The sequence below is a fragment of the Phasianus colchicus genome, chromosome 1 (assembly GCF_987193195.1).
Source record: "Phasianus colchicus chromosome 1, bPhaCol1.hap1.1, whole genome shotgun sequence".
Classification (NCBI taxonomy): domain Eukaryota; kingdom Metazoa; phylum Chordata; class Aves; order Galliformes; family Phasianidae; genus Phasianus; species Phasianus colchicus.
In genome coordinates, this window is record NC_143436.1 from 79,203,432 (window position 1) to 79,230,659 (window position 27,228).

General features: G+C 48.4%; 1 protein-coding gene and 1 long non-coding RNA gene across 5 annotated transcripts; one reads left to right on the forward strand and one right to left on the reverse strand.

The window, feature by feature from the left end:
* Window positions 1-4,306: 4,306 nt before the first annotated feature.
* On the forward strand, window positions 4,307-14,404 carry LOC116239974 (uncharacterized). Of its 3 annotated transcripts, none has more exons than XR_016470410.1 (3): window positions 4,307-7,878; window positions 9,107-9,677; window positions 10,886-14,404. It is a non-coding gene; the product is annotated as an uncharacterized LOC116239974 (long non-coding RNA). The 3 variants fall into 3 exon arrangements; XR_016470413.1 differs by lacking the exon at window positions 10,886-14,404 and having other exon boundaries at window positions 4,307-7,454; window positions 7,584-7,878; window positions 9,107-9,814; XR_004169199.2 differs by lacking the exon at window positions 10,886-14,404 and having other exon boundaries at window positions 9,107-9,814.
* Window positions 14,405-16,496: 2,092 nt separating this feature from the next.
* Window positions 16,497-25,192, reverse strand: LPAR5 (lysophosphatidic acid receptor 5). 2 transcript variants are annotated; one of them, XM_031610241.2, is made up of 2 exons: window positions 24,860-25,192; window positions 16,497-17,923 (listed from the first exon to the last, which is right to left on the reverse strand). In XM_031610241.2, the coding sequence occupies exon 2, from the start codon at window positions 17,794-17,796 to the stop codon at window positions 16,684-16,686; it is 1,113 nt and encodes a 370-aa protein (XP_031466101.1). In that variant the 5' UTR covers window positions 17,797-17,923; window positions 24,860-25,192; the 3' UTR covers window positions 16,497-16,683. The 2 variants fall into 2 exon arrangements, with proteins under 2 accessions (XP_031466101.1, XP_090005104.1); XM_090148978.1 differs by lacking the exon at window positions 24,860-25,192 and adding an exon at window positions 21,806-24,849.
* Between the last annotated feature and the right edge of the window lie 2,036 nt (window positions 25,193-27,228).

Below are 27,228 nucleotides of genomic sequence, written 5' to 3' on the forward strand. Positions count from 1 at the left end.
GCTGTGCTGTGCTGTGCTGTGCTGTGCACACCGTCTCTCCTCTGCACAGGTAGGTGCAACAAAACACTGTGTTGCAGTGGTGCACAGGCTGGGAGCTCTCCCACCAGGCTCACGCAGACCCCTGCTGAATTCCTCTCTACCTTCTGTGCACTGACAGTCGCAATGCCCCAAGACACAACTGTATGGGCAGCTTTGCTAGTTCCCATACTCAGCAGGCCACACCCGTGGGCCACCCCTCCTGGGATGTGGTGCTGGTAAGAGGCACACTGCTGGCGTGCCCCTGTGCAGAAGCTACTTGGGCGAGCTGTACATGCACCCAATGGAACCTGTGCTAGTGTAGCTGTGGCTCTGAGGGCTGCTGTCATCGTGTGCTCCCCCGCTTCAGGCATGCATCTTCCCACCAACCCCTGTGCCAGAGTCTCTGCTGCTCTCAGACCCAGCTCCCCACCACATCTGCTCGTTTCTCTTCATAGTCCCAAGTTCTCAGTCAGCAGAAATCTTGATTTTCATTCTAAGAATCCCATGCAGGGGATGAGTCATTACCACTGAGGCGATTTTAGTGCCTGTGAGGGCCATCTAAATTGAACATTTAAAAAATCGGTCACCTGAACACGCAGCCCCACAGGTTAGCTGCAGGCTGCACCCAGCTGGCCCCACCCCAGGGAGCTTGTAGTACTTCATAAGAAATAGTTATCGTAGGATTCCTACAATTGGAACTCACCTTGCTGCTTGTCCTGTCTATGCTCAACACTCCTGCATGCCCCTTCACCAGGCCAAGGAACCGAAAGGCACCAAAGAACACTCCAGCCCAGCCCTGCTCCCAAGGGCACCCTCTCGCTCAGCCCCCAGGACCAGCCTTTATTAGCCCACAGTCTTGCTGGACTGCACAGACCTCTCCCTCCAGGTAACAGAGCTAAGCACGTTGCACTATGGTCCTTGCAGGGTGTCTCACTGCTGTGAGCACCAGCAGCCCTTCAGAGCCACTCACTGAGGCAAGTAGAGAGGAGAGGGCACCCCAGGCCTGCTCTCCTGTGCAAGGCACAGATAAGGCACCACGACAACTGCTTGCTAGTGGTGCAACAGTGCACTTGTGGAGGTCAGTTGGCTGCCGGCTGTTTGCTGTTAGTGTCTCTCGTGCCCAGTAAACAAAGCATAAATGTTAATAGTTTCAAGCGCTGAATGCTGCCAGGCCATCTCATCACTGCTTCAGGGGTCCTGGGAAATTAATCCACTTGTCCTGGTCCTCTGAGAGTTGCTCTAACCTGTAACATTCACTTTCCTAGTCAGCTTAAATACAACCAACCAACAATATTAACTATCAGGATCTGTGTAAAACCAGCATCATCTGATGTTTCCATAAATGTGATGCTGTTCCTGAATTGCTGCAGGTGAATTTCCCTTCCTTCCTTACCTGTTCTACACAGGTATGCATCAGTGTGAACTCACTGACAGTGAGAGCTCTGTTCTGCAGCCCTGCAGGTTCTCCCTGTCAGACTGCTGATGCTGTAACTCTGAGCCAAGGCCTTGCAGTCTCTGCCCACAACCCTGAGCATCTCAGGGCTTTCGAGAAGCCTTACCTTTGTTTTTCTTGGGTGATCAGAGAATTTTGCCACAGATTATCCTGAGAGGGGAGGCTGTCCAAGTCTCAGGTTCGACTTTTACTTTGAAATTGATAAGAAACCAGCTCAAGCTTTCACTCAGTATTCAGTTATCACCCCAAAGTCTGTCTCTTCATACAACCTTGTGCCCTCAACATTGGCCAAAGGAATTGTCCTGAGTTCCTCAAGCCTTCTCCAACACAGCAGAGCTCTTCTCTTTTCCAGATTTCTGCAGTCTCCATGGCAAGCTAATGCAATTGAAATTATCTATTTTCATTGCTGCTTTCCCCTTTGTTCCCATCTCCATCCCCCATTTTGTTTGTTTGTTTGTTTTAAAAAAAGAAGCATGAACTTATTTGTTGAACACAATAGAAGTAGCTTTGGTGTCAGAAATGGAAGTAAAAGACATTGTCTCCTCTTCTTGTGGAGAAGCAGCAACCACTCCCCCTGCCATACCCAAGGGGCTGCTCCTGCAGAAGCATATGCTGATGGAACGAGAGACACACTTGCACACAGAAAATTTGGTAACATGCATCAACAGAAGATAGATCGAATAGGCCACTTGTGTTTCTTTTTTGAGAACACACCAGTGTCACTGGAGGACCCTGTCTCAGTAATGGCCACCTCACTGAGGACTGCTTGCACACCAGCATGACTCTGCGTGTATTCTGCTGCTGGGAGAGCAGCCGTTCAGACGTCACTCTGCACTGCTCCTGAGTACCGCTGCCAGAAGGAGGAGGGGGCAGGGTGTGTGGCATGGCCCTGCAGCCAGGAGCACACCGTGCCAGGGGAGTACACATGCTGCATGGAGCAGTGCTCATGGCGAGAAGTGAGGCGGAGGGGAGAGGGAGAGAGGAGGGGATGTTGCTCAGCACCCTGTAAATCCAAAGCGCTGATCTCTATCTCTGCACACTGTGCTTGTCTGCTCACTCTAACGAACACTGCAGATATACTTGGCGCTGACACCTATAGCGAGGGCTGCTCAGTATTTTCCATCACAACTCTCTTTTCAGTTACTCTGTTGATATTCAGATTTGAATTTTCCGTGTTTATTTTCACTCTTTATTTTCTGAAGTTAGAAGCACTAAGTAAGATGGAAAAAATAAATGTTTCACAATTGTAAAAATATGACTTTGCTAACACTACTCATCTTTTAACTTATAATTGTGTATGCAGTGAATAATGAAAGCTGGAAGCAAGACCCAAAGCCGCTTATCAGCCTGATCAGTCTTACGTGCCCATTTCCCTAAAACGCCTTACGTGGAGGCCCCACTCAGCTCTTCCTGAAGCAAAGAGTAGGACCCACTGGGAGAACACACAAGGACAGTCTCAGCAGGACAGCAGCACTGGCCTGCTGCTCAGAGCTGCCTAGACTGCAGTTCTGAGATACCCATTTCCGTGCCCCGTATGGAAGTTCACACGTGCTGTCAAAGCCCAGCTCCGTGCAGCTGGGAGCGGTGCAGTTGAGCCTGGAGGATGCAGACCCACAGGACTCAGTGCGAGCCCCACAGCCAGCAAGCAGAGCTCGGGCCGGTTTGAGGGAAGGACGTGAGTGACTCAAACCCCGATGGCGGGGAGAGGCATTACATTTCCCTGCGATTCTCATCGACACCGAGCCGCTGCGACTCCGAGTGATGCTGCGAGCCACGTTCAGCTCAAAGGCAGCCAGAGCTCTGCGCAGCCACGGAGTGCCGGGAGAGCACCGCTCCCGCAGCGTGGCAGGCAGCGACAGCCACGACCGCGGACGAGCGCTGCTCCAAGGCTGCCCAGGGAGGGTCCTGCCCCGCAGAACGCGCAAGCACGGCTCGCTTGCAAAGTCGCCGGCCGCTAGCTTTGCGACACGCGGACTGCGAGTTCTCCGCTTCGAGACAGACGTACTGGGCTCGGCGCTTAAGCACCGATCTCATTTCGCGCGACGTCCCGCCGTCGTGAAGGGCTGCCCCCTCCTTCTCACCCTCCCCAGCTGCAGGAGGCACAAGGCGCCCCTGGAGGCGGGGTGCCCGAGGGCTGCCCCGAGGCGGTGCCCACGTTCCCGGCCGGGGTCCGTCCTCGCCGGACAGCGCCCCGCGCCCCCCGCAGCCCTCCCGGGCAGCCCCACCCTGCGGCAACGGACGCATCCCATAATAGTCCACAAAGGCGAGTCCATCCCATAATAGCCACCTACGGGAAATGCTCCATGGCAACCGCCCCCCCCCCACGCCCGCACCCCCGCACGGGGGGGAGCGGCCATCCCATAATACCCCGCCGGAGCGATGGGCCGCGAACTGCCGGGGGGCCGGGCGGGGGGCGAGGGGCGTCGCGGTGGGACGGGACGGGGGCCGGCGGGAACTGGGGGCGCCCCGCGGGCCCTCAGGCACGGCGGCCGGAGCTGCGGCCCCCTCCCCGCCCCGTGCTGCGCCGGCATCCCATAATAGCACTCCCCTCCCCCTGCCCGCTGCATCCCATAATATTTCGCAGGGAGGCAGTAGGTACAGCGCCATCCCATAATAGCCGCCCGGGCACACGCGCTGGGAATTGTGCCACCCCATAATACTCCGCTCGCTCTGGCTGCAAAGGGCCTTGCCATCCCATAATAGCCGCATCCTCCCACCCCCACCCCCATCCCCCCCCCGCTGCCGCCGCCTCGTGGGGCACCCCCATCCCATAATATTACCCCCCCCCCCCGCCGCAGAAGGGCTTGCCATCCCATAATACTCCTGCCACCCACCTGCCCCCCTCCGGTGGCGGAAGGCCTCGCCATCCCATAATAGTCGCAGCTCTCCCTTCCCTCCCCCGCCGCAGAAGGCCTCACCATCCCATAATACCCACTGCCTGCCCTCCCCTCCCCCACTTCCCCCCCCTTTCCCCCGGGCCTCGCCATCCCATAATAGCCGCGGTAGGAGCGTGACCTCGCACGGCTCGGCTCGGCCCGGCCCGGCCTAGTTCCCTTACCCTGTCGCTGCCTCCCGAGCCAGCTCAGCCCCGGCCTTGCCGGGCTGCTTTTGGCCACAGCCCCCCTGGCCGCCTCTGGCTACCACAGAGCCTGCTTGCCAGGCCCTCAGTGCGGGGCCCTCCCCACAAACCCACCCAGTCCGTGGCCCCCTCCGCCCGGCTACAGAAAAGCACAGTGCCAGAGCAGTGCTGTTCCCTTGCACCCGGCCCGGTTGGAGCCTGCGCTGAGCCCCATCCCACTGCCCTGCCACCATTTTGGCTCTGTGCTGGGCTCGTGGGAGCTGTGCTGGCAGCGGTCTGCCTGCTCGTGTCCGTGCTGTCGTGCGCCTGCTGCCAGAGATAACTTCTGAGCTACCCTCTGCTCACACGGATGAGTTTTTTTTTCAGAATATGACTATCACTATCTTTGGGGTTGGCTTCCAGGCTCATTGCTGTGCTTCTGTTGTGTTGGGTGCTTGTTATCAGCTCACAGTCATGCCAATGAGCTCCTCAGTGGCTGTCCGGGCTGTGCTCGCTGCCCGTTCTTCAGGAAGGCTGAGGGAGCTGAGATTGTTCAGCCTAGAGAGGTGAGGGCTTCCGGAGCCTCACTGTGGCCTTCAGAACTTGGAGGGGCTTATAAACAGGAGGGAGACTGACCTTACATGGCCTAGCAGTGACAGGACAAGGGGGAATGGCTTTAGACTAAAAGAAAGGAGATTTCAGTTAGGTGTTCATGGGAAGCTCTTCACTCAGAGTGTGGTGAGACACTGGAACAAGGAAGCTATGGAGGTGCCATCCCTGGAGATGCTCAAGGCCAGGCTGCGTGGGGCTCTGGGCAGCCTGATGTGGTTGGTGACAGCCCTGTCCACGGCAGGGGGTTGGAACTGTATGTGCTTTGAAATCCCTTCCAACCCAACCAATTTGTGATTCTTTGGTTTCCCTACCAGAAGGCCACTACCACCGCCCCATTCTGCAGTGGCCTCATCTGTGCTTCATCCAGGTGGGCTGAGCCCTGCCAGGAGCACAGCACCAGCCCTGGGTCCCTCAATGTCCATATTGCAAGGCCCTGCGAGGCGTGGTCCCTTTGTCTGGTAGCTGTCCCCCCCCAGCTCTGTGTTTTGCACAGCCATTCGTGGCAGATCCACATTAGCAGGAGGTGTCCGCAGGGCAGTGTGGTGTTGCGGTGGATGCAGCGAGCGGGGGGCTGCCTAGAAGTCTTTGTCAAAGGGGGTTATGTCAAATGGAGTGAACACAGGTTGGGTTTGCACAGTATAGTTTGAACCATTGCCTATGATGCAGCTAATCAATGTTACATCTATTAGTGAATTACCGTGAGCACCCAATGCAGAGGAGGAACTTGCTCCGTTCCACGCCTGGATTAATTGCTTAGATCTGTGGTCTGAACACACAATTGCTTAGCCAAAGCCTGCTGCTGTTCAGGCATTCCTGTCCCCTGGCTGCCCACTGCTGACCTGCAGCAGCAGCAGCAGCAGCAGCTCCTCTCTATGTTCATGCGTGCAGGTGCACGTGCTGTGCTTCTGTTCCACGCAGAGCCCAGCATCCTGCAGCATGAGAAATGCAGCAGGGCTGAGCGAGGGAAGAGGCCCAGCCCCAGGGCCCTGACTACATATCCTGCCAGGACTGCTCTTTGCTCTCTTCTGCTCCTGGGAAGCAGGGGTGCTGCCTCCATGGGGCAGCAGCCACAGTTCAGCCGCTCCATGCTGTCACTGGGTACAATGTGTCAGGCACCCAACCACACCGCTTCACGGGCTGTCACCCTGATTACACTCTGTGAGCGGGCATCTGATGCATTGGTGTCAGAACTCACTAAATTTAATGGAAGCTGCAGCAGGCAGTATGAGGGGACAGCAAGTCTGGGATGTGAAGCATGAAGAAGGAAGAGGTCAAGGAGCTCCGTGATGGCATAGGGCTTAGGACGAGGGCTGGAACCAGATGATCTTTAAGGATCCATCTCATGGGCAAGAGATCATCTCTTTCTGCGTCTGTGTTCTCATCCACTTCCTTCCTATGCTCCTTGGTGATGTCACAGAGAAACTGAACCGAATAGATCAAGAATCGTCTCTTTTAAAGCCTTTGGTTACCAGATCCTACAGCTCCCTTTTTTGGGGGGAGTAGAGTGGTGATGCAGAGGGGAGGATGGGGAAGAGAGATCAAAAAGAGAGCCTTGTGTGTAAAAAAGGGGAAGGTGCTCCTGGGGTCTGCACTGCATCTCTTCCTAATTCTTTCATGCTCTGCCCACTTGATGGGAGCAGCCATAAAAGAGACTTGGGTATAATGGGAAAACAGACAGAAGAGAATGTCTGTCAAGATGGAAACCACTAGTCTAGGAGTCAAGAGCACCCTTGGGAAGCACAGTGGGCATTCTTGAAGTGCAGCCAGTACTGACACACATCCTGACATACCCTAGATAAGTTAAAAAAAAACCAAAAAACAAAATTACCACAGCCAAACAAAAAAGCCCTACCAAAACTAATCCACGAAACAAAACAAAAAAAAGTGACAACAAACTTATCTGAAAACGTGGAGAAATAGTCTGGAAAGATGAAAAACAGCCTGAGAAAGTAGGAAACATACATGAAAAATAGAAAAAGAATTTATCTTGAAAAATAGAAAAACAGTCTGGGAAAGTAAAAGTTGTTTGAGAAAATGAAAAACAGCATCATCTATTGGCTGTTCCAGGTAAAAACAGAAACCGGCAGCATCTACTAGCTGCTCCAGGTGGCGTTGTCCTGTGCCCCCTTATGTCCCTCACACACACAGAAAAACTTGCTTTCTACACAAAATGGATCCTCACTCAGAGCTTCCCCTGCAAGGACTTTTGCACTCAAGATCTCCTGTACGGTGCAGACCCTCATCAACAACACCTGTCTGACTGCAGGCTCATAGGAAAGTATAAAGACTATATAGATATATACAGACATGAATGTAAGTATAGTTGCTTTACTGTTGGTAATTTTTTGTAACTTGTACTACCTGCCTGTTTCATTAGTAGTAATTTGTAGTAATCTGTGATAAATTTAACAAACAAAATATCCGTGTCACTCTGTATTACAGATTCCAACGAGCCCATTGCTGCAATCCTTACACACCTGCAAGCTGGCTGTGGCATGACTTCCCGTGACAGTTCCGTATACCAGCTCACCTGCTGTCCAGACTGTAGAATCACAGAATTGCCTGGGTTGGAAGGGACCTCAAGGATCATGAATCTCCAACCCCCCTGCCACACGCAGGGCCACCAACCATCCCACCTAATGCCAGACCAGGCTGCCCAGGGCCCCATCCAATCTGGCCTTGAAGGTTCACCAGAACTGCTAGGGAGGCAGTGCCTGGGGTGCCAGAACTGGAGGAGGTATACCTGAAACCTGATACAGGCTCTGGTTCTTCTCCCTTGCCTACCCTCCTGTAATGCTGCAATCCATGGAGGACAAAGTGGGAGAAGCTGAGGGAGGCTGAGCACTACCAGGTGTGCCATTCCCTGGCATGCTCTCTCCCTATAACACCTGGTTGGCTGGCAGATGCAGTCACCCAGATGAAGTAGAATCAAAGATGGCATTAGGAAAACCCCAGAAGCTGCACATAGGAACAATGTCAGATGTTGAAATCAGTCTTCACGTCTTCTTTAAACTAATCCTCCCTTCAACAGTCAAATAAACTCCACCAGCCAGCCAGAGCAAGGGCACTGCACTTTACTAGCAATGTTTCCAGTTTGTCCTGCAGTAGTTCCATGTAGACCCTAGTGAAATCTCATTTTCTGTAGTCTCCCACTTTTCCTGAGCTAACCTCCCTTCCCCTCCCCTCCTTCCCCTCCCCTCCTTCCCCTCCCCTCCTTCCCCTCCCCTCCTTCCCCTCCCCTCCTTCCCCTCCCCTCCTTCCCCTCCCCTCCTTCCCCTCCCCTCCCCCCTCCTATCTCCTTTTCTGCCCTTCTGCTTCTCTCCTCCCCTTCCCCTTTCCCTTCTCCTTTCATGGAGAAGCCATGGGAGCAACACTGTTTGAACAACACTCTCAGAGATATGAGCTTTGAGGTTTGAGTGGTGCAGTGTGGAGTTGGATTGGACCTGAGAATTCTTTTGGATTAATTCCAATGTGAGATATTGTTTAGTTTCATAATTCTATGATTCTAACAGGGTGTAGAAAAGTGCTAGCCTTCCTTGGCCAGCTGTAGCCTTGGAACCACTCCTTGTGTTATCTGGAGAACAAACGTGGGATGGGTTTGATGCAGGTTTGGTTCAGGACAGGGAGCAGCAATAGCTGCTTGTGAGCTTTTCTGGATGGTGAAGCTGTAAGCTCCAAGGTTCAGCCATAAGCAGGTTCAGCCATAAGCAAAGGCCCTATTTCAAATTCCAAAAGCATCCATTGCTGTGGCATGAATCCAAGGAAATAAAGCAAAACAACATTTTGGACATTTTGCCTAGCATCAAAGCATGGAAACAGCACTATGAAGACACTATGTTCTTGCTAGGGTCACTTCTGTTACCATCTCAAAACACTCCTCCAGTGAGGAGCGCTAGCATCTTCTCGAGCAGCTCACAGAGCTTTTGCCTGCCTGTTTCAGACTTTTTTTTTCTTTTTTTCCCCAGGGTCTGCATGCTCACAGACAAAATTGCCAATCCAGAATACTAACCAGGACAAGTCCCCTGCACAACACTCAGCCACAAGCAAATATTCTGAGGTCCCCACCCACCACCCTGCTTGGCCCTGCAGGCAGAAAAAGCAGCACAAAGCTCAGCAAGATCCAGCTGTCAGCTCTGAGGAAGTTGTTTCTCAAGACCACTAAAACCATCTCCATGCTAAATCCAAGCCAGAAGGAAACTATTTTTTTTTTTTAAATTTTAAATGGTTGAAGGCTACCCCCTATGGAGAACTGCAGAACTCAACCAAAGGACAGAGTGAGACATGAAAAAGGAGAGTACCATCAGCTTCACCCCATATGTTTGTGTTCCTGGGAAGCCAAATTATGTTCCTGGCAAAAATTGCCTTTGGTTTTTGGAAAAAAAAATTTTCTCAGTACTTTCGGACTGCATGTATAGACAATGACAGGAGCAAGGACAATATGGAGGGAAGCAAGTAGCTCAAGAGTGGGTTTGAAGAGAACAAAACAGGGAATTGTATATATGATGGGGCCCTCCCAAGCTTCAGAAGTGACTCAAGGTAGGAGTCTGTCCATTTTCTTTTGAAGAGTCTGTCAGCCTCCTGGTGGCAATGATCTACTAATCAGATCGAGGATATATTGCTGCTGGCAGTTACTGTGAAACAGCTGAAGCCAATAAAAGCCAATTGTAAATGAAGTAGCCATAGAATTTTCCTTTTGCTTCATATCTGTCTAATTCTTCCTTGTCTGGTAAGCCATGGTGTCTCACCCAGTGGCTTGCTTTTTCCCAACCTTAGAAGGTACAAAATGCAAGATGAGACAGAACCACCTGTCATGCCTTTTTCCTCTTGTGCTTCTACTTTCAAAATGTTGCTTTTGCATGAATTACAACTTCAGCTAGCTGACAAACTTCACCTAACCAGCTGCCAGGGCAGCTCCCTGCGCTCAACAGCTGTACAGCAGCCCTGCACACAGCTGTATGCCCACTGCCCCACACACTGCAGCATGCTTCTCCAAAACTTTTTTTATACACCTCTATCCCCTCTGCGCAGGCTGTAACCAGAGACTCGAGGATTGCAATCATGTAAATTGTCCACTGTGGTTTTTTGCTAATTATATTAAATGTGCTAATTATATTAAATGGATGCTCATCAATGAGGACGCCTCACTCCCCTTGCTCATTTTCCAGATTTTGCACTTTGATACAGAAACATTTGAAAAATCCATCTCCTCCCACCGTGATGTTTGTGACCTCCTTGCCACCATTGCAGCAGCCCCTGCCACTGCCATGCAGCCCCAGGTGACAGCAGCACCAGCAGGTTGGCAGAGCTATATTCCTGAGAGCCACCACTCTCCTGACCCTTCTGGTAGCAGCTCTCCACTTGAGGCCTTGGAGTTTGGTTTGCTGCATGGCTTGTGTCCTGTTTTTGTGGCTGGAATCTGTAGGAGCTGTACAGATGTATATGTGCTGTATGTCACTCTGAAAAGGAGCATCTGAGGTATTTCAGAACATACATTTTAGCTACCAAGCTTCCTGCTTATAAAACAGTAATAATACCGCATCAGCTTATGGGCCTCTGGTGGACTGAGTTCAAATGTGTGAAGGCTGCAGTCATAATAAACACTACAGAAAAGCATGGGGACATCAGACTCTATTTGCAGAGTGAAGCTTGGATATATGCAATAAAAGAGCCAATAGATTTGGACGCTGCGTGTGAAAAAAGAAGCAAATAGCTAATTCTTTGTTGTTTTTCCTTTCTGCAAGCAGTGTTCTTCCTGCCAGGGGGAACAAAGGAGGGACATGGTGAAAAGAACAATCTGTCACTGCGTATCCAAGGACAACCATGACATCTCTGCCTAAGAAGCCCATGGGAGAAAACCAACTGTGGCTTTCCTGACCCAAAACAGTGCTTGGACACCTCCCTGGTGTGCGTTTCCCTTGAGAACAGCACTCCCTATAGGTGCGAATTCAGCTCTGGTGAGGCTGGGATTAGTAAAGCCCCCATGGAAGACGTGCATGGTCTACGTGATGGACGAGATTACTTTGCAAAGACGTTGTTTTTGCGTTCTTCCTCTTTTAATGCAGAGTGCCAACAACAAAAGAAGCTCCTCTTCTCCCCTTCCACTCCTGTGATAGAGGCGCTCACACCTTTCCTTCCTTCCTTTCACAAGCTTCTTCCTTGTTATCACCATTTTTATTGGCTTGTTTTCGAGGAGGGCTCACGAGGAGGAGGACGCGAACACAACGCCGTATCGCGACACACGACAAGCGCCGCTGCCTGCGGCCCGGTCCCGGGGAACCTAGCCTCGCTCCGCAGCCTTGAGCGCCGTGCGCCGCCGCCGCCAGGGGTCGCTGTTGGCCGCGGAGAGAACGCGCAGCGCAGCGCAGCGCAGCTGGGCCCGCCCGGCCCTGCTCCTTCGGGCTGCCCGGAGCCGCGCGTGGAGGAGGCCGTATGGGTGTGAGTTGGATTTGGAAGAAAAGGAAAAACCCCACCCAAACACGAAGCCTTTCCTCAGAGGGAAAGGGTGAAGGGTGAAGCACTGGCACAGGCTGCCCGAAAAAGCTGTGGGTGCTCCATCCCTGGACGTATTCAAGGCTGTGTTGGATGGGACCCTGGGCAACCTGAGCTGGTGGGTGGCAGCCCTGAAAACAAAGGACGCTGTTGGCCAAGATTAAGTTTGTTATCACCAATCATTAATTTTGTTGCAAGTCCTGCCCCCTTGTCAAAGAGCCTTGGCTGTGTTGGGTTCAGCATGTTTTACTCCCAGACTCCTGAGAGGGCAAAGAGGAGGCTGAGACCCTGCAGATGTTGGCCTTATGCTGGGACAGGCTGTTCTGGTGTCACGCTGTTCCCAGGGCTTAGTCCTGTCATCTGTGTCCATCCCTGATGCAGTGACAGACTGCTTTGTAGCTTTGTAGCTCACTGATGCCTTTACTTCTTTGCTTTGCATTTTTATCTTTTCTTTCTCTCTCTCTCTCTTTTTTTTTTTTTTTTAACCTCCAGTGTCAGAAAAAGTCTTTCATCCTCACTTTGTGGTGGAAAGTTCGAACCTTCCTCTCCACCCTTGGCCCCCAGAGGAGAATGCTTTCTTTTCCCTTGTATTTCAGGTGCTGACGTGGAAAGTGACAGCCTGTGCTTCAAGGCTGGCGTTTGAAGGCAGGGGGGTGTAACTAGCTCCCTGTCCCCTTGTCACTAGCAAAGTTAAATAGGTTAAAGCACGGAGAGCCGTGTTTAGCTTTAGCATACCAATTCCAGCATGGCAAGTTTTCTGGTTATACTGTTCTTTCTATTCTTACCTTGTCGAGAAGTCTGTAGAGCTCACCCTCCCACTGGGCAAAATGCTATGTGAGCCAAACAAACAATGATCTGTGCTCAAAGATCTCTTGCAGTGTGAGAGCAGAGGCAGTGGATGATAAGGAAACGTGGGGAAATGCAAAGAAAGCCTGAGTCGGTTTCGATCAGCAGGATGTTCTGCAGCATCAGCACAGTGGTTTGCTGGCCTCTGTTTAGGTCCTGTCAGCACTGCAGAATATAAGGGATTTAAATACAGAGCTTTGAGTGACTGCTCTCCGCTGCAGAATTGAGGGCCACGGCTGCAGCTGGATTGCGGTCAGGTGTCTGCAGGGTGAGCAGCCAGGAACAACTGTACAAGCAAGTGATGCTGAAGAAACACCAGATAGCAGCACTTATCCCTGCACTGTGCAGCCTTCAACCAGATTATCATAGGGTTCAGTGGTGGGGTATAGGTTTTTATCTTCTAACACTTCCCTGTGCTTGTGATAACTGATTAGCATCTACAACACAAGAACAGGAGATCATAACATGAGTTAGGTTGGAGGGACCTCTGGAGGGCGTCTGGAGGACATCTGCTTCAACTGCCGGAGAAGGAGGTGTTGAGGAAAGCACACAAGCTTTCAAGTTGCTAATGCAACATAGATATTTTGTGGATGGGAGACACCAAGTGGTGGGAGGTGCACAGCCAGGATGTGCTGCAAAGAGCACCGGTAGTAACAAGATCAATTTTGAGAGCAATTGCGGCTTGTGCTGGGATTTTTGAAACTGTTTTTGAAAATTGAAATACAGAATGCAGATTGTCAGTGGATTTGCAGAAAGTATAAAATATGTTTAGGATTGCAATTAATGCTAATAACAATGTGTTTCTAAATTGTCCAAACAAGAAAGCATTTCCTAAAGTGACTGGCATATCTGTGCTGGAAGGCAAAAGACTTGAAATCCAAACATACTTAGCACTTTTGCAGGTAAATCTCTCTAATCCATATAAAATAAGCATTCTCTTCTCATTTGCCATCGCTCTGACCTTTCACTTGTCTAATCTTACTTGATAAGAAGACATTTGTTTTATGTGCACATCTGCAAATGACGCAAAGTGCAAAGAATGGCATCTTTTCCCTGTAGCATACTTGCCAAGAATACTTATTCAACAATTATTGCAGTAGGACGTAGGGAGGGATTTGTACAGGTTGAAAGAGCTCTGGTGAAATTAGGTTCCCATTTAACATTTCTGTCTTGAATACCTCTGTATTGTGTGTTTTCCTTGTTTCTGCTGTTTTAAACACATGCTTTCAAGTTGTTCCAAGTTGTAGCAATCAGCATTGTGTCAGAAGCTATTTTTAAATAGGTGAGTTGGGCACCATCATGCCCAAGATCTTTTAAATTTATTTGTTTTATACTCACGAAGTAGAAGCTATAAAGCAAATAGGACTAGTGACTCATTTCACTGGGACAGTGCATGCATGTTCTCTTATCACCACATGATGGAATAGAAACTTCAGTCCAACTAAAGAAACAATGCAGAAGCAGACAACTTATCTAGCACCCATTCTCTCTTGCAAACATGAAAAATAGCCATAATCCCCTTCACAGATCAAAAGCAATCAAATTAGACTAGAATTCTCAAAAATGAAACAAAATTAATGTGTACTGAAAATGGTTTGAAATGTAAATGCAGCCTACACTGAGACCAGGCACAGCATTGCCTACCTATGTCAATTATGGAAAGTTTTTGGATATTCAAACTCAGAAACTTACCCATTGCATGCAGCATGGCCAGCCGCCTTCTCTATTGCTTAATTATTTTATAAGATCCATTAAGAGACTGGCTTTTCAGTTATTTATAATTTTGTCAAAATATTTGAGCTAAAATTTCCTCTGCTGGAGGTGGCATATTTATAAAATGTTCCAGGTAAAAATAGTTCAGCTATTTTCAGAATGAAGCTACAAGACAAGATGATGCTTTCCCATGTTCTTTCTGTGTCTGGGGCCATGCTTTAGCTGTGGCAGGTGAGCAGCCTCCTTCAGAGCATTGGCACCTGATTCATATGTGGCAAACTTGCAGGCTCTGAGTGATTTCTGTTCAGCCCAGCTCTGGGGAGCACAGTGCCTCTGTGAGGATGTCAGCTGCAGAAGGATGCCTGGAGGTGCTGCACAAGAATGGCCTTGTCACTATGGGCTTGCCTTGCACACAGTGGCCTGAGGCTGACCCTGGTGACTGCTCCAGGCCTGGTTCCAGTGCTGACTCACTGACTTCTTGGGATGACCTTGGACCTGCCTTGTCACCAGGGAAGGTCTGCAATCTGTACCCTCTGCTGAGCCTGGCTCCTGTCACCATACCCACCCTGATTGCCCTGCTCAGGTGCAGTGGACAAGGCCTCAGCCTTCTCCTGTGCTTGGCTCTTGGCAGCCTTCACTAGGGAGCAGCTAGCCCTTGCTGCCCCATCTCCTGCTGGGTGGGTGAGAGGAAGGGGGACGTATACTGCTTCAGCACAAATGAATCAGATTAGGTCTGCCAGAATATGAGTGCACAGGTGTGCATCCTCTCCAGATGCACTGTGGCATGTGGCTCATATTCTCATGACAATTGAGAATGCTAGGAGCTTTTCAAACCAAAAGTATCCCCTAGCCCTCCTTCACCATTCTCACTGCATCTCTCAGATCCCATTAAATGTCATTCACCTGCAGGTGTATTTCAGAGTCAGTCGGTGATGCATATCCTGAGAAGGGGTGTGCAGCCAACTTGCCCAGGTTATGTTACTCCCAGGTCAGTCTGTAGCATAAGTGTCCCTTGGAGAGGGTCAACATCTAAATCTGCTGCTACAGGATCAGTTATAACAGGGTGGGTAGATCTTCAAGGGAGACTGGCAAGGTGTACTTAAATCTCTGTGCCTCCTAAAGTGTACTTTAACACAAAGTCATGATGCATATCAATACTCTTTTTTCCCGCAGGAGTCACAAGGCAGAGACTTGAAACATGGTTCATATTGCTAATTCAGAAGGTAGTGTAAGAGTATGGGCTTAACTCTGAATAACATTTCTCACCAGCTTCCCTAATCATTCCTTTAACTCTTTAAAACAACAACAACAACAACAACAAAATCCCATCTTCATATATACTGCAATGAACCAGCTCTGGGATGACCTGGGCTCTGCTGGAAGCCAGAGGCTCAGCTACAGTGCTGGTGGAAGGCAGCCCCTGGTCACACGCAGGAGAGAGTAATGCGGGGTTCTGTCAAGACCAGCATACAACTGGGTCTCTCTCTTCTAGGCAGATTTATATGGCTTTAGCATACAGTGTGGGCTGAGAAGCTTGTACAAACAGTGCAAGCAAATATATTTCACTGCAGCCATGGTCTGTGACATCATTTCTCTTTGACACTGAAAATCACCCAGACCTGAAATTAATCACTTTGCAGTCAAGTGACAAGAAAGTGCAAAGCACTAATGTCAGTGTGTTCTTCATAAATGCCAGCAGTACTGGCATTTTCCTTTTTCTGGGGCCATTGTGAATGCTAACTGTATTCTCAAGTGTGCTAGTGCTCTCCAAGCTCTTTTGCTTGAGGTAAATGTGTAGTCACTGTGCTGCACGTGTGTGCATACAGCTACACAATCTCATTTGATGAACCTACTAAAGATTGCTTTGCTAAGGTCTGTGACTTACTGTGCAGTTAGCGATCTACTTTCTGCAAGAGCACTAAATTCTCAGCTAGCCTTTTTGACCCCAACAAGAATTAATAAAAACTTCAACTCTTTTGGAACATTTGACACTTATTTAGGTGCCCTAAACTGGACTTATGATTGAAATTGAGGCATCAAGTTAAAAAACAACAGGAGTAACAAACACCCCTGAGTTTCTCTCACATTTACTACTAACTTCACTCTGTTAACAAAGGGTATCATACCTGTGTTCTGATTGTTCCCCAAACCTTTTTATGTTGAAGCGCAGAAAGGAGGATCAAAGATCCAAGCAAGATCAATTTGCCATAGGAACCTATGCTAAACAGACCTAGATACAGTATGCTTGTTTCAAGCACTTATTCCCTACTATGTTTCCTGTACCAAAAGAGTCAAGTTGGGACCATGTCATCAATGTGTCTGTGTTTATTGAAAACAACTTTTCATTCTTCAGCTTTGTTTCACCACATTCACCCACATATAGCCTGCCATGCTCTCTCAGTTCGTTAAGTAACCCCGAGCTGTTTTCCACAGCCTTGATGTAATTATTGAATGGGCCACTCTGAAACTCAGCAAAGCTAGGAGCTTTCCGTGGTTAAATTTCTGAGTCCTCAATAGGGCCATTCAAAAATACTGTAGTAGGAAGTGATGGCACAGATTCACCAGGACAGTGAAAGTTTTCAGATGGTAGCTGTTTTGCTGTTGAGGCAGCATGGTTTTGGGTTGACTTTTGTTCCACAACCTGATTCCTAATCATCCCTGTATCCGAGTGCCAGGTTTGTCCCCGCCGCAGTTTCTTAAAGGTGTTACGGAAACCTTCAGTACTGAAATAGTAGATCAGGGGGTCCAGTGTGCAGTTCATACTGGCCAACATCATTGTCACAATTAGCACCTCACGCACGGAGGCCTGCATTTGCTTCTCAACATCAATCACCCTGGCCTTTATCAAACCATATACAGCCAGGGTAGTGTTGTAGGGCACAAAGAATATGACAAAGATGACCAGATTGACCAAGAGGAGACGAACTGTCTTCTGCTGCCGCAGTGTCTTTGGCTGTCTGACCTGACACAGCTCCCGAAAGATCTGAATGGAGCAGTAGGTCACAGAGCTCAGAGGCAGGAGAAAACCCAGGATTTCAGCCAGAACAACCAGAGGGAAGAGGTTTTTCTGCCACATGTCATCACTAAAGCTTTCAAAGCACAGATAAGTAGTCTGGTTCTGTGACTCACAGTGGTTTTGCTTGTGAACTATGGCTGTGGGGATGGAGCCCATGAGGATCACGACCCAGACCACCAGGCAAAGGAGCCTGGCCACCTTGGGACGCCGCAGGTGCCGCCAGCGAAGTGGGTGCACAATGGCAATATAGCGATCCAGGTTGATGCACATGAGGAAGATGCAGCTACCATACATGTTGATCTGAAAGACAGAGCCAGAGACCTGGCACAGGGTGTTGCCAAATGGCCACTCATGGTTGACGTAGTAGTAGAGTCGCAGTGGTAGGGGGAGCGTGAAGGTGAGGTCACTCACGGCCAGATTGAACATGTAGATCATCACCACTGATTTCAGGCGCAGGTAGCGAACAAATATCCACAGGGCCATCACATTCAGTGTCAAGCCTGTGATGAATATCAGAATGTAGCCAGGCAGGAGGAGTTTGTGGTAGAAGCTGTAATCCTTGCATGGCTGAGACACATTGGCAGATGACATACCAAACAGGGATAAGGAGAGGAACTCAGTGCGATGGCTGAGGCAGCTGGAGAGCTAAGCAGGCCCAAAGAAAGGCACTGAGAGAAGTCATTCCTCAAGGAAGCTACGGACAGGTTGTTCTCTTCATCTGCAGGAAAAAAAGTTAAGTTGAAAGGTGAAATCTTTTAAGATCAAAATCCCACCATATTGCCTTCTGTTGCAAGAACTCATAAAGAAACAGACTAAGAAAAATACAGAATAGAAAAGCGAGTGATCAAATAGCAAAAGAATACAGAAAACAGACAACAGGGAGGGGAGGGGAGGGGAGGGGAGGGGAGGGGAGGGGAGGGGAGGGGAGGGGAGGGGAGGGGAGGGGAGGGGAGGGGAGGGGAGGGGAGGGGAGGGGAGGGGAGGGGAGGGGAGGGAAGGGGAGAGGAGAGGAGAGGAGAGGAGAGGAGAGGAGAGGAGAGGAGAGGAGAGGAGAGGAGAGGAGAGGAGAGGAGAGGAGAGGAGAGGAGAGGAGAGGAGAGGAGAGGAGAGGAGAGGAGAGGAGAGGAGAGGAGAGGAGAGGAGAGGAGAGGGCAAACACTTTGAGGGGAAAAAATGCTGGCTGGCTGGAACTTAGAAGATCAGAAAAACAGGACTTTGTACATTGATTATAGATAAAAAGAATGACACTGCTATTAGACTTGACTCCACCCTAGTTCTCTTAAGTGAAATAACCCATGTAAACCTGAATGCCTGCTAAGGGCTTGACTAAAATGAGTGAACTGTGATAGATAGATGCAGAGGGCCAGGGAAATCTAGAAATCTGACTCATATTTTCTAGGAATGTGAGCGTAAATGGGACCGGGCAGTCATCTCAGTTCCTTCCTCAGGACTGCTAAGACAGAATAACACAACATTGGCAATGATTCTTAAAGATCTCTGCAGCTCCTTTGGTGTGCTCTCTTGCGTGGTAACAGCAGTATCTACTACAAGAGCCTGTGTAAAGAGTAATTTATCTCAAAAAGAAAAGTAGACTTCGTTCTATCCAGAGGAAAATTTTGAATAAGTTGGGTATTACTGTGCGAAGAAGCTACTCAGAAGCTTGACAGTCATGTCAGATATTCTGAATGGCATTGTGGGATGATGCACAAGTTAGAGGGAGGATCTATTATCTATTAAAAACAGAAGTAGCACGTGAAGGTGGGAACTGAATCACCAGACTCATTCTGGTGTCTATATGTTAGACAGTTGAAACACTGACATGAGTGAGCAGGGATAACAAGCAGAGAGTTATCAATTTGCCTGACATCCTTTTATGTCATTACACAGGTCCAACACCAAGCCAGCTTTCTTAGAGGAACTTCTACTGATTGTCAAGATACATTTGAGTGGCTTTCACCTTTCTTTAAAAATGATTGACAATTTTGTGTTGTAAACTTGCTTAAGTTTAGAGTATAAAATGATCCAACAAGAAAAGGCAAATATGCTAGAATTGTTGGTTTTCAGTAAAATTATTAGATGCTTCAAAAACACAAACTCACAGGAGACACGCCAACTTTTGCTAGAGTGAAAACTCTGTAATGACTGCAGATTGAATAGATTGGAGAGTGTCTTTGTCCTGACTGAGACAAACTGAGTGAGACTGAGGCTCCTTGAAAAAACACGTCCTGCTCCAATACCTGTGCCCAGACCAGCCAGTCAGGTGAAGGCAACTTGTCTGCATAGACAAACTATTTTTGTCAGTTGTTATTCAAGAAACACCACTAAACAATGCAGTATATAACTGTAGTCTACAGAATGTGAGATCAGTGGTCTAGCTACGAGTATTCCATCTAATATAATGGATGATGAAGGAATAATGTAAGAACAGTACAATCACTCCTTAAGTTTTCTTCTTATTTTCAACAAACCATAGCCCAGTGATCTCCTGAGCCAGAGGTGAAATGCTGATATTTAATAGCTCACATTTGTTATTTTCTCCAGATGTTTTTTGGAGCCATATAAAATTTATAATCAACAACATCTAGTGACAGGAGTGCCAAGGATTTTCACAGCTTAATTACATATCATGTAAAGAACCACATCCTTTGAATCACCACCATCTAGATTCTGTTCCTAGTTTAAATACTGGAAGAGGAAGTAAAAAAAAAAAATCCTTATTCACTTTCACTTTATCATTGATGATTTTGTAAACCACCATACTTCCTTCAATGACCTTTTCTTGAGATTAAAAGGTCCTGGTCTTCTTAGTTGATCCTCTCAGACAAGTCATTCTGTAAATCTGAATGTCCTTCTTTCCCTTCTCAGAACCTTTCCACCTTTGTTACAGACTTTATAAACCTTGTGGTGAGAGGCTCAAACTGTGCACACATAAAGTTTGAGATGTGCATGAACTGAGCAGGGTAAGAGCAGACCTCATACACAAGAAATAATGGTCAGTTTAGATCGCTTTTTTGCATCACTTAGCTAGATGAAATTTCAGCTGTTATTTTTAGGCTAGTCATTTACTCTTTTTCTAATCTCTGCAGTTCTTCTCTGCCACTCTCATCTTTTCTAACTGTATAATTTTATGCCTTCAACAGATTTGTTATTTCATTATTCATCCTTCATGAATAATTTAAACAGCCCAAGCCCCAGAACAGGTGTCTTATAACTCCACTGCAAAAAACTGACCATCTACCCTCATTTTCCATTCTGTATTTTAGCAAATTTCGTCTACATAGGAACATTTTCTCTAAATTTCCTCAAGCACCATTCATGAGAGCCTTTTTGAAATCCTTTTGGATTTCTACCATCCCTGTACTTGCCATCTCAAACTATTCCAGTAGTACCATGAGGCACAGCATCCCCTTTCAAAAGCCATGTTGACTCTTCCCCATAATTAGAGATAACTGCATGCCAATTTTTTCCCCCCTTTTTTACAACTTCTCCTAATTTTGTTCAGCACAGATATCAGACTCCCTGGTCTAAAATGCCCCCAAAGCCTTATCTCAAATTGTATCTGCTAGTGACTCTTTAAAAACAATTTTAACCAGGAGTTCTTTACACCACAGTTAGTCAGCTCTGTCACCCTTGAGTTGTTTTTTTGACCACTGGGGTAAGAGCCATGTGGTTTCAGAGATTTGCTAAGTGCTTATTTCATTTTACTACATTACAACCTTTCTTAGCAGCATTTTGCTCATAGACAGCCCTTTAATGGATTTCCTCTCAAGGAATGTTTTAGACATGGAAATTTTTCTGTCATGAACACCAGTGCAATAAATCTGTTTGGTTTTCTACTTGCCATCACCTTTTCCTTTTTCCTTTTTCTGAGTGCTCTTTCTTTATGTATTAGCCTGTAAGCCTTTGAGACATCAGACAGCAGAGTTCTGAACTGGTAGTGTGAGAAACAGTTTTCTTTTACTTTAAAATTTCTTTTTTTATTTAAGTGTTTGAGTTTCTGTCTTGTGGGTGGATGGAAGCATAGCAGCAAGTATCCATGAACCGAGCTTTACTAGAGACTAATGCTGATGTTATTAAAGATAAGGTGATATAGTCTCAAATTTGACGTAATAGATACTGTAATCAGTGTCAAAGCCCCAACACAAGATGCAATTCCTCTTTGGAAAAGTGGAAGTTGTGGGAGCAGAATGTTCCTCTCCAGAGCTCTAGAGATACTGTTTTGACTGCTCGTCACTGAAGAGGAAATCTCCTGATATAGCAGGCTGGTGGTAGGGAGGCAGAAGCAATGGAACTGGTTCAATTGTTGGTTAATGTTTCACGAGCCACATTCACTGTGAATATCTCTAAAAGAGCCTCAAGTACTCATTACTCTACATAAAAGTCGTTGAGTAGTCTCAAGTCATCAGCTGTGCATGGAGGCAATGGTACCACAACACAAACAAGAAATAGAGGAAAAGCAACCAAAGAGATACTTTCACTCCGGTGTTCTGCTACAGAAATCATCTATATGATGAGATATTCAAAATCCTGAAGGAACTTCCTATTCGGCAGCTGACCTTAGGTAGGTCATCCCTGTGAGATGAAGGAAGCATCTTCTCACCTCACAGTGCAAATAGGTACGGACGCTGACGGCTGCCCTCAGCCTTCCACCCAGTAGAGACAGAAAAGAGTGATTCAAACTTCAGACAGCTCTTCCTATCACACTTACAGGCAGAAACTGAATTTGTTGCTCATGTTCTTGCTCTGGTAGGGGGTAGGAGAAATGACATGGACATGCAAGCAAGCATGCACACGCACTAAGAAACTTCTGCAAGGGAGGAGGAGCTGAAGAAACTAGAAGGAAGGAAAAACACTGGTAAAGGAGGAAGAGCTGCTGATAGAGATGTGAGATAGGAACAATGCTGTGTAAAGGGGGAGGAGAACATGATGATGAAGAGTTGGTAAACAAGCTGGGAGTGTGTCATAACCCCCCTCCCATATACACCTTCCTGTGACCACTCTACAGGGATCACAGTCAGGAGCCATGTGCCTCCTGCAAGTGCTCAGGAACTGCTCAGGATGTTGGCTGGTGTGGGGTGCTCCCAATGGCCTTGGTCCAAGCTGCTCTGTGATATCAGGGCACCAGCAGAAGATGAGCCACAAATCAGTCCCAAGGCAAGCACCTCTTGTTGAAGGCAGCAAAAAAGCTGCTAGTCCACAAATCTTTGAGTTTGTGACTTTTGAGTTTTCCTTGTGCAGGGTGAGAAACTATAGCTATACTTCCTTTGGAGGCTGGAACAGGCAGGCATGGCCTGATATGAGGTTAGATGAGATGACTCTGCCTGGTTCTAGATATTTTCTCTCCTCACAGTACTTTACCTGAGCCTTATCTGCCTAACACCACAAAAATAATGAAGGACCACAGCATTGTAGGACACAAGTTTATCACAGAATGGTTTGTTGTTGGAAGGGGCTTTAATAATCATCTAATTCAAGCTTCTTGCAGGACAGGAACACTTTTCACTAGATCACATTGCTCAAAGGCCCTTCCAACTTGGCCTTAGACATTTTAAGTGAAGGGATGTCTTTCTTATAACCTCCCCTTTTATATTTGTTAAGGCTGCAATGAGGTTTCCCCAGACCTTCTCTTCTCCAAGCTGAACAAGCCCAACTTATCATAGAATCATTAAGGTTGGAAAAAACCACTAAGATCACTTATTCCAACCACCTACCTACCACCAGTATTGCCCACTAAACCATTTAGTGGTTTAGTTTAGTACGACATCTACATCTTATTGAAAACCTCCAGGGACAGGCAACTCAACCACCTCCCAGGGCAGCCTGTTCCAAAGCCTGACAACTCTTTCAGAGAAGAAATGTCCTAATATCCAAGCTGAACCTCCCCTGCCACAACTTGAGGCCGTTCCCTCTAGTCCTATCCATCATTATATAGGAGAAGAGGCTGATCTCCACCTCACCACGATGTCCTTTCATGCAGTTGTAGGGAGCCTCCTCCAGTCACCTCTGAGCCTCCTCCAGTCTTGAACAATCCAGTTCCCTCAGCTGCTCCCCATAAGACTTGTGCTTCAGACCCCTCACCAGCTTCATTGCCCTTCTCTGGACACTCCCCAGGGCCTCAATGTTTTTTCTTCTAGTGAGGGGCTCAAAACTGAACACAGTCCTCAAGGTGCAGCCTCACCAGAGCTCAGTACAGGGGAACAATCACCTCCCTGCTTCTGGTGGCGGCACTATTTCTGATACCAGCGAGGATGCTGTTGGCCTTCTTGACCTCCTCGGCACACTGCTGGCTGGTGTTCAGCAGGCTGTCAACTAACACCCGCCAAGTCCTATTCCTTTATACTGGTCTTCCAGACACTCTGCCCCAAGCCTGTAGCATTACCTGAGGTTGTTGTGGCCAAAGTGCAGGACGTGGTACCTGGTCTTGTTAAAGCTCATACAATTGGCCAGTGATTCAGCTTGTCCAGATCCCTCTGTAGTGCCTTCCTATTCTTAGGCAGATTGGCATGTCCTCTCAATTTCATATCTTCTGCAGACTTACTGAAGGTACACCCAATCCCCTCATCCAGATCATCAATAAAGATATTAAACAGGTTGGGTCCCAATAACGACACCCGAGGAACACTACTCATGACCAGTCACCAGCTGTATTTAACTCCATTCACCACCATTCTCTGGGCCCAGTCATCCAATCGGCTCTTTACCCTTTCTGTACTATCCAAGCCATGGGCTATGAGCTTCCCTAGTGAACTTCCCCTCGACCTTTCTTCACAAGAGAGGTGCTCCAGCCCTTTGACATCTTTGTGGTCCTCTCCTGGACCTGGTCCAAAAGCTCTATGTCTTTCTTTTCCTGAGGGTCCCAACCTCAATGTAGTACTTCATAGTCATGAGAGCAGAATAGAGTTACGTGTGGGGCAGAGAGGTGAGGTGAAAAAAGAGAGCTAGAAAAGCCTTGCCAGGCATGCCACAGGGTCAACGTTTCTGGGAGTGATTTGTCATGCAATCCCTGGTGCACTCTGAAGCTGCCTGTGGATGCAGGCAGAGAATACAGCATCGAATGGCAAAAGAGTAGAGTGGTGCAGATGAGAACACAAATTGCACAAGCTGGTTTAGTAGATAAATAACAAGGAATGTACTAGACTTCAAAAAATAACCCACATAGAAATTAGAAATCAAAGTAGATTTTTTGTAAATGATTATGAATATTTACGAATTATTTGTACTCACCCTGGGTGATATCTAAGCCTTAATTTTCACCTTTTTTCCCCTCTAAATATGAAATTAGACTATAATGGTGATTAGAATCGTGGAGGCTAGGATTCAAGACTGGGCTCAAAGCTATGTATACAACCCATGAGATTGGGTGGTGCTGGCACTGCAGCTCCCCAGAAGTATATCACCCATCCTCGCCTCCTAAGAGCCTGTGGAAGAGGTCTTCCAATGCAGGCAATACGGCAAGCAAACTCTGCAGTCTCCCCACATTCTTAGCATTACAGGACCCCAAGGAAGCCTGTGTTTCAGTAAACTTTGGGATTTGCCTCTCGATTCGCCATGTGACTGCAGAGGTGTAGAGGGTTCCCTGATGTCCTATGGTTATCTGTGTCTATGCTCCCAGACCTGTGCCAGCCAGCTAGCAAGCTGCCTCTGTCCCGCTTACCTCTCTGTAGGAGAAAAGCCGAGGGCGTATGTGGGCTTGGTGTCTGATCGTTTCTGCCACAGCAAAGGTTTTTGGTTCATTTGGGCACCAGGACAGTAGCTTGAATCACAATTCACCACCACAAACCACGAGGAACAGGCAGGCTCTTAGGGCACTTGCTTATCCAAATCATGACTGTCCCTGCTGCACCACAGCTGGCTCTACGTCTGCAAGCTGCAGCTCATTTCTCCTCCTCTCACTTCCTGACACACTTCTTTCTGGCCACAAAACGTGAACTTTGAAGCATGATCCTATGACAGCAAACGCAATTGTGAAAGAACAACACCCAGGTGCACTTACAGCTGAGGAGGCTTAGTCAGAATGCCAGATATTTGTTCTTCTTTGCTACTGTGCTAACATGGCAACCCCCGCAGCTGACGAAGAAAAAGTAAAACATCCCCTTCTCTACAATATTGCCAGACAGAAGTTTGAAGTGAAATATGGGAAGTGAGAGCTTGTGCAGGGACACAAGCTGTGAGTGGAGGGACCCAAAATAACTCAGCTCTGCAGGAGTGTCAGTGTCTGCAGAAGGCAAAGACTATGAGTGTCCCTGTCCTTAGAAGGTGCAGGAGGCACGGTGCTAGCAGAGCATGAAGGCTGGAATAGCAGGACACCAGGGACTCAGTACTGCCCAGCACAGCTGCTCCCTGGTGACCTGCTTTTGCTTTGCAGGTTCTAGCACACTGGAAAAGAATGGAAGTCACAGGACACGCCCCACACACCATGTCCTTCCCCAGGACAGCTGCTGCCTGCTGTCCCAAAACAAGGAGCCGTGCCCATGGGCTACCAGCTCATCCGCCTGCGGGCTGTCACAGCCTGTGTTTGACTTTCTCACACCCTGTGCCCCTTGTTCTGCCTCATGCAGGGAGCAGTGCAATGAGGATTATATATCTTTCTGCTGCTTGTAAACCCTCAGAGCGTACAATGGCACCCAAAATGCTGATCTCACCTGTTTTAGCGTCTCTCTCTTTCAAACAGACCTCTTTCTCACTTCCTCCTTGCTGGGATTTTTGTTCTGATGGCTGTTTGTGTCTTTGCAGTTCCCCTCAAGGCTCGGTACCATGAAAGGCTTGCAGATAACTGGGGGTGGGGGTTTCCCCTTTGTAAAAAATCCCTACTGCTGTCTGCAGGGCCTTGTGCCCCTCACTGCTTGCGCACACACGCCTGAGCCTGGCAGCCCAGGCATTACCATTTGAGTCAGAGGAGGCCTCACGCCGTGGGCCTGCGCTGCCCCACAGCATCCCTCACCCCACAGGCATCACTCACCTCAGCGGCTTTCGCACGGCATGAACAACCTCCTTCTGGGCCCAACTGCCCCTCGAGGGCTTGGCTTACAGGGGAGAGAAGGTACCCCGTCATTCCCCACTGCTGCCCAGCTGACAGCAGGTAGGACCAGATTTCCGGGATGTGTGTCGAAGGCTACACCCCGGTGCTGCAGATCCCAACATGCCTGATACCCTGCTGTGCCGGCTCCAGAAGGCAGGAGCAGGGACCAAAGCAAAGCTGGAAGGACCAGCAGAGAAATGAAAAGCTCCGTTGGAGCTGTTGGTTTTGAGGGGATGGCTGAGCGCAAGTGCTCTTCAGATCTCATTGTGTGGACAGATGTAGGTGAGCGCAAAAAAGGGGGTTAACTCACATGTTTAATGTTTTTATTGTTGGTTGGGAAGAGGGGATTGAGTGTACCCTCAGTAAGTTTGCAGGTTTCACCAAGTTGGGAGGACATACCAATCTGCCTGAGGGTAGGAAGGCCCGAGAGAGGGACCTGGACAGGCTGGATTACAGAGCTGAGGCCAATTGTGTGAGCTTTAACAAGACCGAGTGTCAGGTCCTGCAGTTTGCTCACAACAACCCCAGGTAATGCTACAGGCTTGGGGCAGAGTGGCTGGAAAGCTGCACGAAAGAAAAGGATCTGGGGTGTTAGTTGAACATGAACCAGCAGTGTGCCCAGGAGGCCAAAGAGGCAAACTCTGAAAAAATTGTCAGGTGTTGGAACAGGCTGCCCGGGGAGTCAACCATTCCTTGACGTTTTCAAGAAAATAGACAATGTTGCTCTGAGTGATATGGTTAAGTTGTATGGTGGTGATGGGTGAATGGTTGGAATAGGTGATCTTAGTGGTCTTTCCATCCTTCGTGATTCTACGTGGGCACACAGAGGAGGTGGAAGAGGCATAAAAAGGCCAGATTCACAGTCTCACTTTCTGAATGATTCAGAGAAAAAAAGCTGAAATCTAGGCCTGCGTGAGGATTTTTACATTCCTGAGCCATCAGCACAGCTGGAACTGGCCTGATGAAGTAACAGCAGTCTTTGCCCCCAGGAGCTTTCAGCCCTA